Genomic DNA, 17,410 nt, shown 5'->3' on the forward strand with positions numbered 1-17,410 from the left:
AGGGGGTCCCCCTTTTATCGTACGATTGCAGTCTGCCGAAAATCGAAATCTTCGCGCGTTTTTGGTTTTTGGTGAGTATTCTTTGGCAATATTTACAGTTTTTGCAGGGAAATAGCATCCCTAACACACTACTAATCGTTTTGCTTTTTTACTCTCTCTCTCTCTCCTCTGCCAGGGGATCCTCCCACTAGACCCAATACTGGTTGCGGCGGAGTAGTGGATTCGCCTTAGCCAACTGTGGCGTTGAAAGGATTTGTTGCTGCTGTTGCTGCTGCTGCTGCTGCTGCATGTGCTGCTGTTGATGCGGTGGTAGCAACTGTTGGTGTTGCTGCAGCAGCAGATGCTGCTGCGGCTGCGAGATCGTGGAGTAGTTAACGTCCGGCCCAACGTCACAGGACGAGCTCCACTCGTCGTTCTCGTCGCCGTACCCGTACCGGTACCCGTGGCCACCGATGCTGGGCAGCAGCTCGCCGTGCATATCCATCATATCGTCCGTTTCGGAGTCGAGCTGCAGTGTGTTGTCGAGCCCACCCATCGGTATGACCTTGCAGTGTGGGATGCTGCTGATGATCGGTAGCGGAGTGGAGGAGTTTGTCACGGGCAGTGATTCATTCTCCGACGGTGTGTACATCCGATTGTTTAGCGTCATAAAGTCGGGCGGTCGCGGGAGAGACGGTGGATTGTCCTTGTCCAGATCGTTGCTCTTGTGCGATGCCTTTGAGCGACAGCGGAGCAGAAGAACGGTGATGAGGATCAACACGATCGCAGCGACGGCAATGCAAACGGCAATCAGATAGTCCAGCGGGATTACAGACTCCGTGGTGACGATGTTGACGTCATTGTCGCTGTCGTGCGATCCGGACGGTGAGTAGATCTCGATCGGTACCGTCCCCTGACCCGGCTGGGCCGTCTTGGTCGACAGCACGTACTCGAAGTTGTCATTGATGGACTGAAAGTCCTGATTGAACTTACGCGCCGAATAGTAGATCACGCCACTCTTCAGCTCCTTGTACGTGAAGGAACTAATCTCCTTATCACTCTGCTGCTCTGCATAGTCCAGCCCCGTGCTGCGCACAATCTTCTTCAACCACCCGTACTTGGGCCGTCGCGTGATCGTTATCTTCGGATTGTAGCGATTCAGCTTCAGCTGGGCCGGATTGTCGAAGATAAACGTCGAGCTGAGCCGTACCCGATCGCCCGGCGTGATCGTGATCGGGTTGATGATGATGAACGGCTGCACGATCATGCTAACCTCCACCAGGCACGCCGAGGTCGTGTCCGGTATGAACGCATCCAGCTGGAACGTATCGTTCGACCGGCTCATGTCCGTCTGCATGTACCCGATCTTGCCGTCCTCTAGCTGCCGCTGGCTAAACTTCAGAATTGGCTTATTGTTCGCAATGATAATACCTCCCAGCGGGTTCTTCGTAATGTTGTACATGATTCGGTTCTTCTGCACGTTCGTCTCAACGGACACGTGACGGGGTTCCAGCACACCCAGGTTCGAACCCTGCTGCACCAGTATCGGCTGGCTGTTGAACCCGGGCAGGATCGTGATCGGTAGTATTTTGATGTTAAATATTTCGTACGCCGGCTTAAACTTGCCATCCGACACCTTGAAGTAGAACGTCGTCGACTGCGGATTGCCCGAATGCGTGTAGATGATGCGGTTCTCGTTAATGTCCGCCTGCGTAAACTGATTGCCGTACGTGATGATATCCTGCGGATAACCCTCGTCCGATATCTTCAACAGCACGCCCAGGTTCGGCCCACTAATCACATCGTACACGATGTCGCGCGGATCCGTATCGGCGTCCTCCGTAAGCAGGTGGGTCGAGGTGATCGTTTCATTTTCACCCTCGATCACGGAAATGTGTGGAGAGGGCGTGAGCAGATGGAATGGCTGATCGTTGACGGGATTGATCGTCACTGGAATGGTGATGTTGCAGAGGAACAGATGACCCGGCACGAGAAACACGGCCAGCGCGATCCGGTCCTCGACCGTGTCCGAGTGGTCGTGCTTGTAGATCACCTTGTTGGTGTAGAAATCGTTCAGCGAGAACCGGTTCACCTCCGGGCTTTCGTCCTCCAGCTCGACCAGCCCGTGGGCGGGCGGATGGACTTCGATGTAGAGCTCGGGGGCACCGATGCCGGCGCGCGTTTCCAGGTATTCCAGTACCTTGGAAAGATCCAGCTTGATTGGTGCTGATTCGCCCTCCTCGATGGTGATCCTCGGAACGGGGAGGAAGCGCAACAGACCACCGGACGACACCGAAACGTCAATGTTGAAGATCTGATCGACTAAACTGTTCGACAGCGGTGCTGTCACGTCAAAGTAGAAGGAATCGTTTGTCTTCAGCTCCACCATCGGGTGCGTATGCTCGTAGAAGATACGTCCATTCTCCACATCGTATTGTGTGAACTCGGTAATCTCGTTCGAATAGCCAAACTCCACCTGCTCGAACAGTAATCGGCCCATCTGTGGTGGAACCGTCACAACGTACCGCACGTCCCGATCATCATCCGAACATTTGTAGTACAGCTGGTCGGGGAGAATCTGCTTGCGGGTAAGCGGGAACACGTGCAGCACCTCATTCCGAATCGCTTCCAGTGCGACGGGGTTAGTGACGATGTGGAGCACATTTTCTGTGGTGTTGTGGACACCGTCACTGACGTAGAACACGACCTTCCCGTTCTGGTTGCTGCTATCGTGGATGAAGTACACCACGTTGCTGTTGATGTCCTGCTGCGTGAAGGAGTGCGTCTTCTTGTTGTAGCTATCCTTGAACGCGACATACCCGCCGGACATTTGCTGCACGAAGAAGGTCAGATTTTCCGGTGGAGTGTCGTAGTCTTGGGCCACTGGAAAAGAAGATAAACAGATCGCAGGTTAGATAGTGTTTACGGTTGATTTTGAACACTTCATACTTAGATCATTGCTGCCAATCATCGATTTTCCACCGATCCACATGTGCAGCCCGGTGTTGGTGACCAGCTGCGGTATCTCGTCGTTCACGGGCAGTATTTTAATCGACAGGATAAACGGTACACTCTCCTTGTTCCGGCTCAACGCCACTAACCGGATCGTATCGGACGAGTTCTCGCTACCATTGTGCACGTACGTGATCATACCCGCTTCCAGCTGTTTCTGAGTAAATCGATTCACTTTGGAAGATTTTCCCGCCCGTATGCTCCCGTGCAGTGGATGGTCCAGTATTTTGTACTCCAGGATCTTGCCCATGTAGTACTCTGAGTAGGGTACCATATCTCCAGGCTCTAGTAGTACCGTTTTTCCTACAAAGCATATGAGAAGATGTCAAAAAATGTCTCCCAAAAACATTGGATCTTCATCCAAGATTACCTTCTTCCACAACGATCTCGTTGGTTTGGATGTACAAGTGCTCCGGAATGATGACAATCTTCATCATCAGATCACACAACCACGTAATCCCATTCGTAACATCGAACGTAAAGTAATCGGACGACTGATTCACACCAGCCTGTATGTAGAACATCTTCTCTGCATTGATCGTTGACTGATCAAACACCTTCGAGTTGTACTCGTCGTCGGAGGTGATCGATTGTATCTCGAGATAGCCGTGTTGGGGCTGTGTCGTTACCAGATACGTTATATCGCCTGGTGAGATGTTTGGATGTACTATCTGGAGGTGAGCAAACGATTAGATTAATATAAAATACTCCTTTTCTTGAAGTATCCTGAACAAAAATTACCTCAAGTACATCACGTGATATGATCACACTGGTCGACTCTTCAACAAACAGTGTCTGGTTGCGCCGTATGCGTAGCTGCTCCCAGTAAGCCGGTGGATAGATCCGGATCATCACCTCGCCCTCCGTCCACACACCTTTCGTCCCCACCCGGTACTTGATCCTGTCCATGGATGCCACATCCCGGTTCCAGTACACGATCCTATCGGCTAGTACGTCCGCGTGGGAGAAGTTGTATGCGGTCGATGCATTGTTAAGCCGATGCAGCTGCCCTGTATCAAACTTTGGCACAAACATCTTCAGCAGCCCATTGTTTGGTCCATCCATTACCCTATATTCGATATCTTGTGGTTTCGCATTTAAGTTAGTGTCTATGTTAAGATCACTGCTCGTGAGCAGTACCGCTCGACCTTCCTGCACGATCGAGGCATTGGATTCGCGAACGCGCAGAAATGGATCCGATGCTTCAATCTCCAACGAACCGGGTACTTCGTACAGTCCGTCCGTCACAATGAACGAAACCTTTCCATTATCCGTCCCATTGTGCATGAACAGCATCCGTCCATGGTCAAGATCGTCTTGCGTGAACAACTCCGAAGGTTTGCCATTTTTGTACAGCTCCCCGTTCGTACAGGCAACCGCCCGATACTCGATATCGTTTGCTCGCGTCTCAATGTCCGGATCGTCGTACTTCAAGTCCCCGGCAGTGAGCAACTTCGTCTCATCGCGCACTATATGGAACACCTTATCAAACACCCGGTACGGCCCATTATCATTCTGCAGCGTGATCTCCACCTGTATCTCACACACATACTGAAAGTCCGTCTCATCATCCGAAAGGATCAGCAACCGAAAGCTATCCCTCGTAGACTCTGAATCATCGTGACAGTAGTGAATGTCCCCCAGGAACAGATCCTGCAGCGTGAACGTTCCAATATCTTTCGCCTCAAATGTGCGTGGATTTATCAAACAGATCTTGCCATGCTTTGGGTGATGCGTCAGGTTAAACGAAAGAAAGTTAAACTTGTTAAAGTACACCTCAAAGTGCGTTCGCGACAGTGCCGTCTTGTTGCCCTCGTGTACGTACAGCTTCTCGCGCTTCTGGTACACGATCTGTTTGGCGAGATAGTCGGGCGGGGTGTAGATAAAGTCCATCTTTCCCTGAACATCTTCACACTCCGGCACCGATACGACGAACTCGAACGTATCGACGAAGCTACCGTACGACGACCGGTAGGTACGATATTTGATAAGATTCTTATCGATCTCGTGCTGGGTGAAGGAGTGCCCCGGGCGAGCCATTTGGGGATGTCCCTCGACGTAAATTACACCGAATTTCGGTGCCGTTACGACGGTGTAGATGACGTTACGTGAAAGCGTTACGATTGGAGTCGTTTGGTGGAAGAGAAAATCCGCCCGGATCGTGTTTTCTTTCGTGTTGATGTGCATGTTCGATTGTCGCACGATGCCGATGCGTAGTTTGGTGAAGGATATTCGAAAATCATACGTTGGGGTCGTGACTGGACCGAGAGATACCGTGAACTAGAACGAAAGAAGATACAGGTTAGACAAGATCATGTGGAAGAGACCTCCTTACCTTAAATTCGTCATGTTGAGGGAAGTCTGTGACGTGTAGATATCGTATCTGCCCCAACGCTACCTGGCTGCTGGTGAAGGAGTCAACATTTACCCACGAAGAGTCCACCGTTCGGAGCTTCTGTAAGTTTCCGTACAGCGGCGACTGCACAACATCGAACCTGGAAAGGACCCAGCGGTTAGAACACATCTCTTGGTGTCACATTCCCATCTACTCACTTCATATCAACATTCTCTTCCTCAGCATTCGGTACGAACGAAAGATTGTACGGAGTGATCGTTGCCGCTGACTTGTGTATCAACACCAACCCCGTATTGTTGATCATTCTCAGCTGCAGTGGCAGTACAGAGACACGCACCGAGCTCGCTGGGCTTGTTTCCATCCCATCCGACACCTGCACCGTCAGATCGAAGTGTGAATCTTCCGATCCTTTCGAGTTGATCACGTACGTCACACTGCCCGCATTAATGTCCGACTGAGAGAACGTTGTCACTGCCTTCCCGTTCACTTCCACCCGTCCCTGTTGAGCTTCTGAGTTGGGACTCATGAGGATGGTGTAGATGAGCGTGTCGGGAGCACTATCTGGATCATCCGCATTCAACACATCGGTACCGATCGCCTTGGGGATACCTTGCGTGATGCGGATATGCCTGTTCGGTGGCAACTGCAACACTGGAGGATCATTCACCGGCGTTACATTCACGTGCAGTACAAATCGATGCTTCCCAGAGACGTCCGGCAGCTTGGACTCCCTCGAAAACGACATCAGCTGCATATCGATCGTCATGTGATCGGTCGGATGTTCATCCCCATTGTGCGTGTACTTCACCTTGTCCGTGCTGAGATCAATATGTGAGAAAAACTTAGTCTGCGTAACGGTCCTGTTGCTTTCCGCGCCATAGGAAGAGATCGTCACCCGCCCATGCTTCGGTGGCTGCACGATGTGAAACACAATCGAAGCCTCCTTAACGCCCATCTCCGGATAATCGAACAGCACGTTGATAAACTCGCGCGACAAAAACGCAATCCCCCCCTCCATCACCTCCATCGGGTTGATCTCCAGCAGCTCCAGCTCTACGCGGGACATTGAGCGCGTAAAGATCTTATAGCGCTCCCCGTAGTCCGCCTTGATGCAGTACGCCTGGTCGCAGTAGCAGATAAAGTCCTCGATGCCCTGGTGCTGGCACTGCGAGCTGATAATGCACGGTTGCTTCTCGATGCACGGATACTTCCACACGCAGTCCACCGTCACGTGGTGCGTCACCTTGAAGTGCGGGAAGCCGACCTCCTCATCGTCCAGGATGACGTTGCGCATGCAGCCCTTGAAGCTGGATTCGGTTTCGCGGATCAGCTTGAGCGACGCTTTCCGGTGCCGCTCCGCATCGAGACCACCGATGTAGAAGTCTTCCTCCAGCTCGATCACCTGGCTGCTGCCGTTCGCGAACGTTGCACTGTTGCTCGTCTCGTCGACCATAATCTAAACAGAGCAAAGAACGGTCATAAACCAGGTGAAATTTGACCACCGGAAGACCACCGACTACAGATCCGAAACGCTACTCACATCGACCAACATCGGGCTGTAGGTAATCGAAACGTTATGCCACTTGCCATCGGAAACGTTCCGATCCGGTATCAGCTCGACGGCGTTCGATCCTTTGCCGACCAGCAGCCGCAGCTTGCTCTGCACGATCTCCAGCATCATGTAGTCGTGCTTGGTCGAGCGTGGAATGTTACTGAGCAGCGTCCCAAACGGTTCGATCGTACGAAACTCGAAGCTCCACCGATCGCCCGACCGTGAGGTCGGTTTGTGCAGCACGCTGTAGCTGTCGTCGTCCAGGAAGCTGATCGGTACGTCCCGATCGGCATCGAACTCGGGCGAGCAGATCCACGACACATCGTGGGCGGTCGGATGCCCAGTACCTTCCCGTGCGCGTTTAAACACGTTAATGTTGTTGTAAAATACCTGCAATATAGGGAAGAAGTTGTTGAAGTAGTGTCCCAACGAAAGATGCCCCAAAACACTTACATCAGCGATGCAACCACGAAAGCTTGGCAGTGCGCTCAGGTACGGCTCGTTGTAGTCACCCTTCCCACCGAGCGTCACGCCCATATGTACGTTCAGCTCCATCACCTTCGGGGGGAGCGTTTTCGTCGCAAAGTACTCGTCGATTTGGAGCGTCAGATTGGCGGCGTAGCGCGAAATTGAAATGTCATGCCACTGCAGATCGTTGATCTTTAGCGTTCCCGGTGACCAGAGCTAGACATACGGGGAAGGGAAGATTTAGATCAAACGATACACCACAACCAGACGCCACAACACACTTACATCCGTCTGAGAGTCATTTATCTTGAAGCTGAACCTAATTTTACCACCATCGATCGTGAGCAGCGCGTAGTCGGTGCGGCCGGCCGTTACGAGCATCAGCGCATTGTCCTGCCGCGTGCGGAACCGTAACCGTATGTTGGTGGACATCTTTGACTCCTGCATCGGGATTGTGATGTGGCTGGCGCCATAGAACGATACTGCCAGACAGTGCGCCGGTCGTTTCCGCGAAGGTGATGAGAGTTTTAGTGGAATGAGATGCAGAACAACAGCACACCAAAAAACAAGAAAGTGCAAAGAAAGCGTATGATTAATTGAGCGAAATGCGAAGAGAATGGGAATGATCGGAGCAGAAGGGGATTTAACATCGAACGCACGTGACTCTTTCTTCACCGTGTACCATCCAAATGGAAGGTGTGAAAAGTCGATCGCGGGGCGTTTAACAGCTTCCACCGTCGAATATATATTTCATCGCTTGCATCGGAACACGATGGGAGCAATGTTGGGTAAGCTGTGAGGTTTGAGGCGTCAAATTTGATCGAGCAGACAGCATCAACAGTTTGAGCTAGGTCAGGGTGCCAACGAACCTACGGGGACGTGACATGTAGCAGCATTGATCACGATTCAAAGTACACGCTCGTTTCACACAAATCACGCATGTGACAATGCCTCAAGAACAACATCCATTGTATTGGGCGCAAGCATGGACCCTTAGAGCATGTCTATTTTAGAATCTTCAACAATAATACGGTGATCCTCACATTCGCCCCAACTAAACACAACGTCCAATCCCCTCGGGCGAGTTGCGTCACGATCGGGATCATCGGGCACGGAGTATCTGGCGCTGAGTTGGAATTCGGCCCAACTATTGGAAACCGTCTGACATGACACGCATCATGTGTGCGTTCCATTTTCTGCACCCCATCCGCCCCCATCTGGAACACAACACAGCTCAACCGTTTTGAAACAATTGAGCACGTTTAGAGTGCGTTCCCCATCCGCTTCACACCGCTACACACACACACTGGATGGAATAGAGTGCGGCCTTGAATTCTACGGGATCCTGCTGTTGCCATCCATTAGAGTGTTCCACGCCACGGCTCGGTACAATGTTTATAGATTCCCTCTGTTAGGGCTGGCGCAGTGCTGGCTTTTGTTTGTTTGGGCCGGGCGCCTCTCGGTACTGTTGCTGCTGCGCGCGTACGCCGGTATTGTCAATATTCGTCAATCGATATGTACTGCTGACGGACGGACTGGCTGTTCGAAATGGTTCCCTCCAGTTCATTTTTCCCCAGGCATATTAAATGGTTTACGTATGCTATTAGTGCTAGATGAGAGTGCTTTCGTCTTTCAGCGGGTGTAGGAAGATGGTTTAATATTTTCCTACCCGATCTCCCTGAAGTGGAGTCGTGGAGTGATGGGTTTATGTCTTTATATCACGAGGGGCTTTGGGATGTCTTTGCGGGGAAAATGGGGAGTTATTTGATGCGCTTAATGATAAGCACATGACATTGGATCGCTGCCCGCGGATGAAAAATGATATGCAATCTAGAGATGAAATACATCAATATATCTCTTTTTTCTTCAGGGTATCTTTTCAAGTTCAACTTCCTTCAAAAGATGATCATCTCAAGTGAAACTAATACATCGGAATATCTTCTGCTTTATTCCTTTGCCTACCTTCAATTTAAGATATTATAAAGGAATGAAGTTAAGAATGAATTTTCGTATCTGGATTGAGTTATTCAAAAGGTATAAAACGAATCTCCAGCCCATAAAGTCTTTTTAAGCCGTCCACAAGGGCAGAAGAGTCGTGGTAGGCCCAAATTGACTTATCAGGATGGTGTTGAGGTCGGGATAACGGATGGGCAGACGAAGGTGCGAGACCGTGACCAGTTTCGGACACTCCTGAGGCAAGCCAAGACCGCAAAGCGGTTGTAGCGCCGGATAACACTAACACAGCACAAACAGAATCTATGTAAATCATTGATCGACTTTTGCAGGACTAAGATCTTGGTCACACTAGTACTTTGATCGTAAATGGATGTTGTTTAGTTCCTCTTCTATTTGGCGTAACGTCCTGCGCAGACATGCCGGCCTATACAGACTTTCGAGACCTTCGATTCATTACCATGTAGCCGGATAGTCACTCCTTGCTACGGGAGGACGGTTCAATCTGGGCTTGAACAGGCCATGACGAGCATGTTATTGAGTCGTTCGAGTTGACGACTGTACCACGGGACTGCCCCCATGTTGTTTAGTATTGGTTCCTAATAAGAATCATTTGTATTTTAGCTGCTCTTCAAAAAATCCCTAAAAACTCATCTAACAATAACCTGATATATATTTGATGTTTCTTCGATAACTTTAGAATGATGACTGCTGACTGCTCTTGATGACTGCATTAAACAAGTTGCTCCATAGAATATATTCCCTGGATATGTGTTTAATAACGTTCCGAAGGCTGTTAAAAATAAACGGTATCGATTACGTCTCACTAGCTTCACTACACCCTAATTGGTAGAGTGTATGTTTGCGGCACCTATCAGGCGGAGGAGAAAAAAAGAAACCATCTGTCGCCTTTAAACCGCTCCCCTCCGTCTTATTCCCTTTCCTAAACCACGCCACCTTTCGACCATATGACATCTTTATTCATTAATCTTCATGATCGTCAACTTTTCCGCTCGCTCTGTTTAAGGGGGAATAGGGAGGGCTCTCACCAGTATGCCGCACGTGCTGCACGTTTAGCTGTGATTCCGAACGCAAGATTGTGCGTTTCCTATGATTACGGCGGCTTTCCTTCAATCTTTTCTCCCAACTCCCTCATATCAGTACTTACCCTTGACGGCATCGATGAGCGTTAGGCTTAGAATTGAGATAAATATCCACATCCGTATCCGGCGCTGTAGCTGATCCATGGCCGCCGGGTAACAAGCCCGTATTGCCGGTACACTGGCTTTACCGAGGGATAATTAACTTGAGCCTTGGCTCCACACTCACACACTCACACACACGGCCTAACACGCTCTAGCTGTGTGTATTTTGTGTGAAACACTGTGTGTATGTATGTATGTATGTATATTTGGAGCATAAATTATGCCTTCTTATGCGATCACCACCATTCGCTTCACACATTTGCATTCCTTTTCGATCACAACACACTTCACCGTCGCCATATTTCGTCTGTCGTCCCGCATTGCACTATTTCACTACAGCAACATAGCTGCATTATTCGTTGTTTTTTTTCTGTTTCTTCCACCAAAACACACGCAGCACGGCACCACAACAATAGGCACTTTCTCCCCTTGTCGGCGCCCTCCTCACCGGTGAGGTCTTTCACAACAGCTACCGCTAGAATCAAATGCGAATGAAATTTTAAAACGTCTTAATCACTTAACACAAACACACAGCGAGTAGGAGAGGCTGTGTGGTTTTGTTTGGTTGTTTTTGGCTCTCCGTAGCGATGTCAGCTAATGCGACATCGCGATGCTGCCGCGAGATCGGCGCTGCATTCCGATCGTGGTTCATCCCAAAGCGCCATAGCGAGCAGGGTGACAGGGGACAGGGGACAGGGGAAGGGACGGGGACACTAATTCATTCCAGTAATCACGCGTTGTCGCATCGCGGTCAAAACAAATTTGCGCCCGAATTCGTGGGGCCCATCAATCGGGTAATCCCGGCCCGATCAACGCTTGAAAACGCAAACAAACAAACGCACGATAATGCCCTGCGCGCTACCACCACCACCCGATCGTGGCGTTTAGAGGGAGGGTGGCGTTGAAAAATGTGTTCTCACCACATTTCCCTGTAACGGCGGCAGCTTCGCGTGACGATTGGTGTTACATTTCACAAGGGCAGAAGGCGTGGAAAGTGAAAATGCTTAGGAGAGGATGCGCTCGTGGAAGGAGCAGTTTGTTTCGATGCTTCGATCTTTTATGAAAACAATCCAAAAAACTGAAATCATTTGATTTATTATAAACCACAAGCAACAAATTTCACGCTTAAAAATGGGTTTTTGTACCAAATGTAACGCCTTTGCATACTTGCAGGAGTAAAATATCCCATATAGTACCTTTTACCTATTCCCCGTTCTAGTCACTTTTCATTTGCTTCTTCTCCGCTCAGACAGCCCAGAGGAACCGAGCCAATGCACTTTACCGATGCCAATGATCCACCTGCCCATCGCTCTTACCCCCGGGATCCTCTTTGTTCCGTCCCAAAGCACTACCTCTTCCCCTGCCCATGCTGCCCACTTCTCGAGTGGCGTTAAAACCCCAACGGTCCACGACGGTCCTCTTAATTTAGCCTCATCACAGCTAAAAGCGAAGCGCATCAAAGCAAAACGCACTTGCAACCGGCGTCGATCGTTGGAAGAGTGGCTGTGTACACTTGGCGGATCGTCGCACAGTTTTTCCAACCCCTCTCCAAACGGAAGGTAAACAAACCTGGTACCATCAATCGCTGCGTCTAGTGATCGCACTGTGTCACACGACAAGCTACTTAACATCTACGGGACAATTGTGTGTGTGTGTGTGTGAGAGAGAGGCGAACACAATTATGTTGCTTTTAATTATTAAAACAGTATGATCACTTCTTGTGCAGGTTGAATGTTATAAGAACGAAAAGAGCTCATCAAAGCGCTTTCTTTTATTGCAAAAAAGTGTCTAGTTTGGCTTATTACTGCAACATCAAACGGGAATGCACCGTCTTTGAAGTTGCACCCCCTTGCTCCGTAGAGGCGTCGCCCTTTTCTCGGAAGATTAAGATTTCGATTTGGAACCGTAACACGATTGCCCATTTCGAATGGGAAATCCACTTACAAACACACACAGACACGGGTTCTATATTTACCCAACTATCCCACGTTAATTAGCTAGTTTATGGGTGCTCCTATACCTACTAAAGGAAAACTCCCTCATAAGAGCAGAAGGAGGTCTGTCACTCTTGACTCAGATTGAGGACAGCAGAGCCGTCAGAGTCACGCAGAAAGAAGGCAACACAAAAAGAAGGAGTCAGACATTTGTCTGACATTGTTGCTTTAAGACAGTTTTGGAGATTTTATTGGAAAGGACTTAAAGACCAAAAGAAAAAGGGGGTGTAAAAATTAATGACCTACAGTTATGGATAAAGGCAGCGTACCAGAACGATGGACGGAGGAAAAATGTAAACTACACATTGCTCAACAATGTCTTCCTCTTCGGCACTACAAAACACACTCATCACACAAACCGTCAATCGCTTACGGCTATTAAGAATGAAAACGCGAGGAAAGGCACTGCAGGATCAAACCCCCGCACTCATACAGCTAGCTTCCATAAATTTTCCAGCCTGTATAGGCCCATCTTTAATTCCTATTCTTGTCCCGAGCGCCATAAATTGCCTTCGGGCCGCTCGGTGATGATGACAATAATATGGTGTTTGTTGAAGGTGTTGGGTGTCCGCGGGTTCGCGATCGGAAGCTGTATTTTCCTCGCAGTCCGCAGTCATTCTTTAAAGGCGTGCTTCTGTTAATTAGCCATAAATTACGCGTGAGCGCAGGCAGGATTAAATACCCCGTAGGAGAGTGGAGAGAATGTAGAGAAAATGACTAACGGCTTAGGTGTGAAGCGCGATAGAGGGATGTAGAATTCTATTTTCCAATATGAATGACGGAAGCAGGAAGATGTCTAGAGGCGTAGATGTCTAGTAGAAACAGCTTGTAAACTGATCCTAACAAGCAGTGGAGCAGTACCGACCTGAAGATGTCAATGTCCTCGAGAAGGTACTTTATAGTAGCGACAAGACGTCTTTGAGGAAGCAGCTCCTGCCCACTGGTTGAGCTCTGAGCAGGCCAACTCTAACTGACCACTTAGACACACTTAAAGATCGCACACAAACGGACCCACACTCCTAATACGGGTAGAACGTGTGAAATTGCAATCAATTTCCGGCTAGCTTCACCACCCCATTTAGTAACGTACGCAACAAGCGGCCAGAAGAGCGTGGCCACTTTAACCGACGCACAGTGTGTGTGTATGTGCGCGCTTGCAACTGTCGTAATGCTCACGTGGGCGAAGTGGGTAAAGTAATTAATCCACTTTTAAAGAGGGTCGGCGTTGGCATTCGCCAACTTGGATCCGACCGTCTATCGGGTAAGGTCGATCAAATAAATTTCATCGAATCTGAACGATCTATGGCAACGGCGTATCCAAACGAGAGGAGCGTGTCTGGGCGTTGCGGTAGCGCAATGCGCGTACACCTCGTTACGCATGACCGGTAAAGTTGAGTGCGTTCTTTGTTTTTTTATAAATACATCTACCCTGCTCGTGCCCCCTTTTGTCAGTGTTAAAAAGGGAAATAAAACCTCAATCCTAGAGGGGGGAAAATGGATCCGAAGACACGACGCGTCTTGAATGCCCATGCCCGTGGCGTTTTGGAGCATTCAAACTTCTTGCCGTATTTCATTTTTTGACGCTTCCGACAGCTGGCATTCTTGAGCAGAATCGAGAATAAGTACAAACCCCAAGAAGAAGATAACAAAACAAAAACTGCCAAAATAATTCGTCCAAGAATACGCGTGTGTGTTTAGTTTTGCATCTCCCAACTTCGTAAACCTTTGACTTCCTCAAGCAACATTCCGGTCGTTCGTGGGGTTTTGAAGACGCACCCTGAACCGTGCTTTACGGTTACGGTTTGACGATTGACAAGACATACCGTTTCCTGCGTGACGTTCGTCCGTGTATTAGACACCCTCAAGGGAGTGAAACGAGAGTGAAAAAAGGTTGGAGCATCAAACTGCAGCGAACCAGATCGTCTCACACTCTGACGACCTCTGCCGACTGCCCCCAAGAAGAGGGTTTCATCTGCATCTCGCAATATGCCACATTTCATAATGCCCCGGCAGTAGAAGATCGCCCAAAAGCGACATGCGAATTTTAATAACCCGCAGAAACGCAAGAATATAACGAATCGTCTTGCCCTTGCATCCGGTTCCTTGCGTGCGTCTTCTTACGATTGAAGGCGAAAGAGGGCGGCAGAATTTTGCGATAATGATCGTAACTTCCAGGATCACCAAACAGTGTACAGAGCATCTTCACGCCACTGGTAATGTGCTGAGTGATGGTGCGCGGCTTGGATGTCCACGATGGTGGCGTTGGCGGCATGCTGCTGCTGCTACTGCTGCTGCTGTCATGGCACGGTATAGGCCCTTCGTCATACGCGCCGCTATAAATACACGCTGCCAGGCCGGGATCGCCGGTCGGTCGGTTCGGTTGTGCCTGGTAGAGCAGGCTGATCGTCAAACACGATCGTGTCGATCACACACTCGCACGGCACTGGAACGTAAGCAGCGTAAGAAGCAAATTCACCAGCATTTCCTAAACTCCGCTTGAGCTTCGTTACGGTGCTTGCTGGCGGGTTTATAAAATATTACACACACTCTCTGCCTGACGTTTTGAGGAGCACACACGTGAATGCGTGACGTACCCTGCTGCTGCTGTCGCGCAAACGATCGTGATTGTCAACCGTGAATCATCCGGCACGGTTGCGGCACGGTGGTGACTCACGTCATGGCACGCTTCACTGCAACAAGACGCGCGACGATCAAGGGGAACCGTTCTGTTTTCTTATTAGTTTTTTTTTAGGGAAAGAAGTTTGTCACGTTCACCGTACTGAGACGGATTTGCTCTGAAAAGACACACACACATGGCAAGAAGATCGGGAGCTGCATGTCCCACATCTCATCACACTATCCCAAAACGATCGCGAACGAGATCATCTCGTTTTAATTCGCCAAAAACAAACCTATACTTTTGACGGTTGTTTTCCACTTTAATTAATTTTCTCTTTTTCACAACACTTGTTTCACAATTAATTATCACCGTATATGAAGGTTTTCCACGAATTGCACGTTCTTCCCCCAGGGATTTTCTCGCTTCCTGCTACGCGATCTGCAAAGAGCGGACCGTATGTCACGCCGCCCGAAACACAACTGCGATCGCACACAAATCTTCGCCACTGTCGCCATCGTCGTCTTCTCTCTCTCAAACACACACACACCCCAAAACGGGAACACCGGAGCAGGGAGACGGGAAAATCCCTCTTCCCGCCGCCAGCAGGCGGGTGGACTGCGTGATTCGGGTCTTCTCGTGCGGCGGTGACAAAAATAAATTCCCGTAAAGCACCCCGCACACACACACACACACATTCACGGGCGTACCATTTTCCTACACCGCTGTTTTCCACTTAATTTTGAAGCACCCAAACCAATCCTTACTGCGCTACACACCCATCCTCTTTCACCCACCACTCCCTGGTTTGTTTCTACACACGCGAGACGCAAAACGCGTCGCCGTGCGCGTTAATTCTAAACCAATGGGGGGTTTTTCACTTGAGTTTTCACCATTTCCCATCGCCTCCTCCGTGCGATGATTTTGGATCCGTCAGCTTTTTCCCCGACGCTGTCTGCAAACGCGACAGGACCGGGAGGTGGGGGGGCGGGTGCTGTGCCGAAAACTGTCTGTTTATATTTTCTTTACTGGCGTGCGCGCGCTCACCCACCCTGCTGGGGTGATGCGTATGCGTAAGAGGATGGCGCACATTTTTTTGATTTTTTTTTTGCTGTGTGTATTCCTGTTGCTGCCATTCGTCTGCGGGAGTTTCTTTTCCGTTCAATGTTGCTCAATTCATAAAAATCGGTAAAACACAGACACACCTACACACCCATCTTCGCCCTATACGCGCACAAACGATCGATCCTCCCGGAAGCCAAGGGAACGCGAAAAGAAAAACACGTTTTTTTGGAAATTCTTGTAAAAACACGGAACTACAACACGATTCTTTCTAAACGTCACTAGGTTTTTATGTACCTTTTTCCCCTGTTTTTGATTCCACCAGCGACACGATGTCCCTCGCGCAAAAACTCACCGTCACGCTGCCAGATGGCATCCGTTTCGTTTGAAAGATGCGTTACGAGTGAGGTCCCAGGGCCACTCCCGCGAGCCGTTACGCGAGATCCGACGGGCCCGGCGAGTCTCGTGTGCGGGTCTCCCATTTTCGCCGGCCGTTCAGTGCTGGTGCTCCCGAGAGAGGAAAACCCGACGACGGAGCGCCCGAGAGATCTCACAGCGAGCGACAGAGAGAGATAGAGAGAGAAGAAAATCGCAGCTTCTGGTCGGTGGAAAAGCCGGACCGGCTCGTCAGAAGACGAATTGACTTATCGCACCGCCTAATTGGTGGAATTCCGATAATGCCAAAATGCTGCTGAGTGGCCTCAAGTCCCCCTTCAAAGTGAGCGTTCTATCAACAATCGTGGTTGGAGTAATTAAAGTCGGATGAAGATGCATTATGAACTGCTGTTTTGTTTTTTTTTCCTTTTGCCGCTTGTTGTGATGATGATTAACGACCCTCGTTTTCGAAGATTTCATTCCCATTGGTTGCCTTGGTAACGTCGGCGCACGCAGGATTTGTCTCGGCGCTGCAAACACCTGTACCTGTCAAACTGAATTTCGTGCAGCATCCGCCTGAAGCTGAATAAATAAGAAAACCTGCTACCGGGTGTAGGTTTGTGGCTATGAGCCCTGCTGTACACACATCGGTACATAAACTCAAACCGAAACCAACACAAACACACAAGTAAGTACCAATCGATAGCTTTTCTTTATCGCTCTCCCTTCTCGGTGTGATGAATGAGCCACTGTGACTAAGGGGTGTTACAGTGCTGTGCGAGTTTTAACGACCCCTTCCTCACAGGCCAGACAGGGGAAAGCCGACCTGCCTTCAAT

At 49.6% G+C, this 17,410-nt stretch overlaps 1 protein-coding gene across 4 annotated transcripts; it reads right to left on the bottom strand.

Moving 5' to 3' along the window:
- Nucleotides 1-155: 155 nt before the first annotated feature.
- Nucleotides 156-16,652, bottom strand: LOC1277580 (chondroitin sulfate proteoglycan 4). 4 transcript variants are annotated; one of them, XM_061655007.1, is made up of 11 exons: nt 16,554-16,652; nt 10,489-11,000; nt 7,653-7,849; nt 7,353-7,583; nt 6,888-7,289; nt 5,545-6,803; nt 5,327-5,486; nt 3,733-5,271; nt 3,362-3,662; nt 2,929-3,294; nt 156-2,862 (listed from the first exon to the last, which is right to left on the bottom strand). In XM_061655007.1, exons 2-11 carry the CDS (start codon nt 10,565-10,567, stop codon nt 188-190), a joined length of 7,209 nt encoding a protein of 2,402 aa, XP_061510991.1. In that variant the 5' UTR covers nt 10,568-11,000; nt 16,554-16,652; the 3' UTR covers nt 156-187. The 4 variants fall into 4 exon arrangements, with proteins under 4 accessions (XP_061510991.1, XP_061510990.1, XP_061510989.1 ...); XM_061655006.1 differs by having other exon boundaries at nt 16,496-16,598; XM_061655005.1 differs by lacking the exon at nt 16,554-16,652 and adding an exon at nt 15,509-15,791.
- Between the last annotated feature and the right edge of the window lie 758 nt (nt 16,653-17,410).

The sequence above is a fragment of the Anopheles gambiae genome, chromosome 3, assembly GCF_943734735.2.
Source record: "Anopheles gambiae chromosome 3, idAnoGambNW_F1_1, whole genome shotgun sequence".
Taxonomy (NCBI): domain Eukaryota; kingdom Metazoa; phylum Arthropoda; class Insecta; order Diptera; family Culicidae; genus Anopheles; species Anopheles gambiae.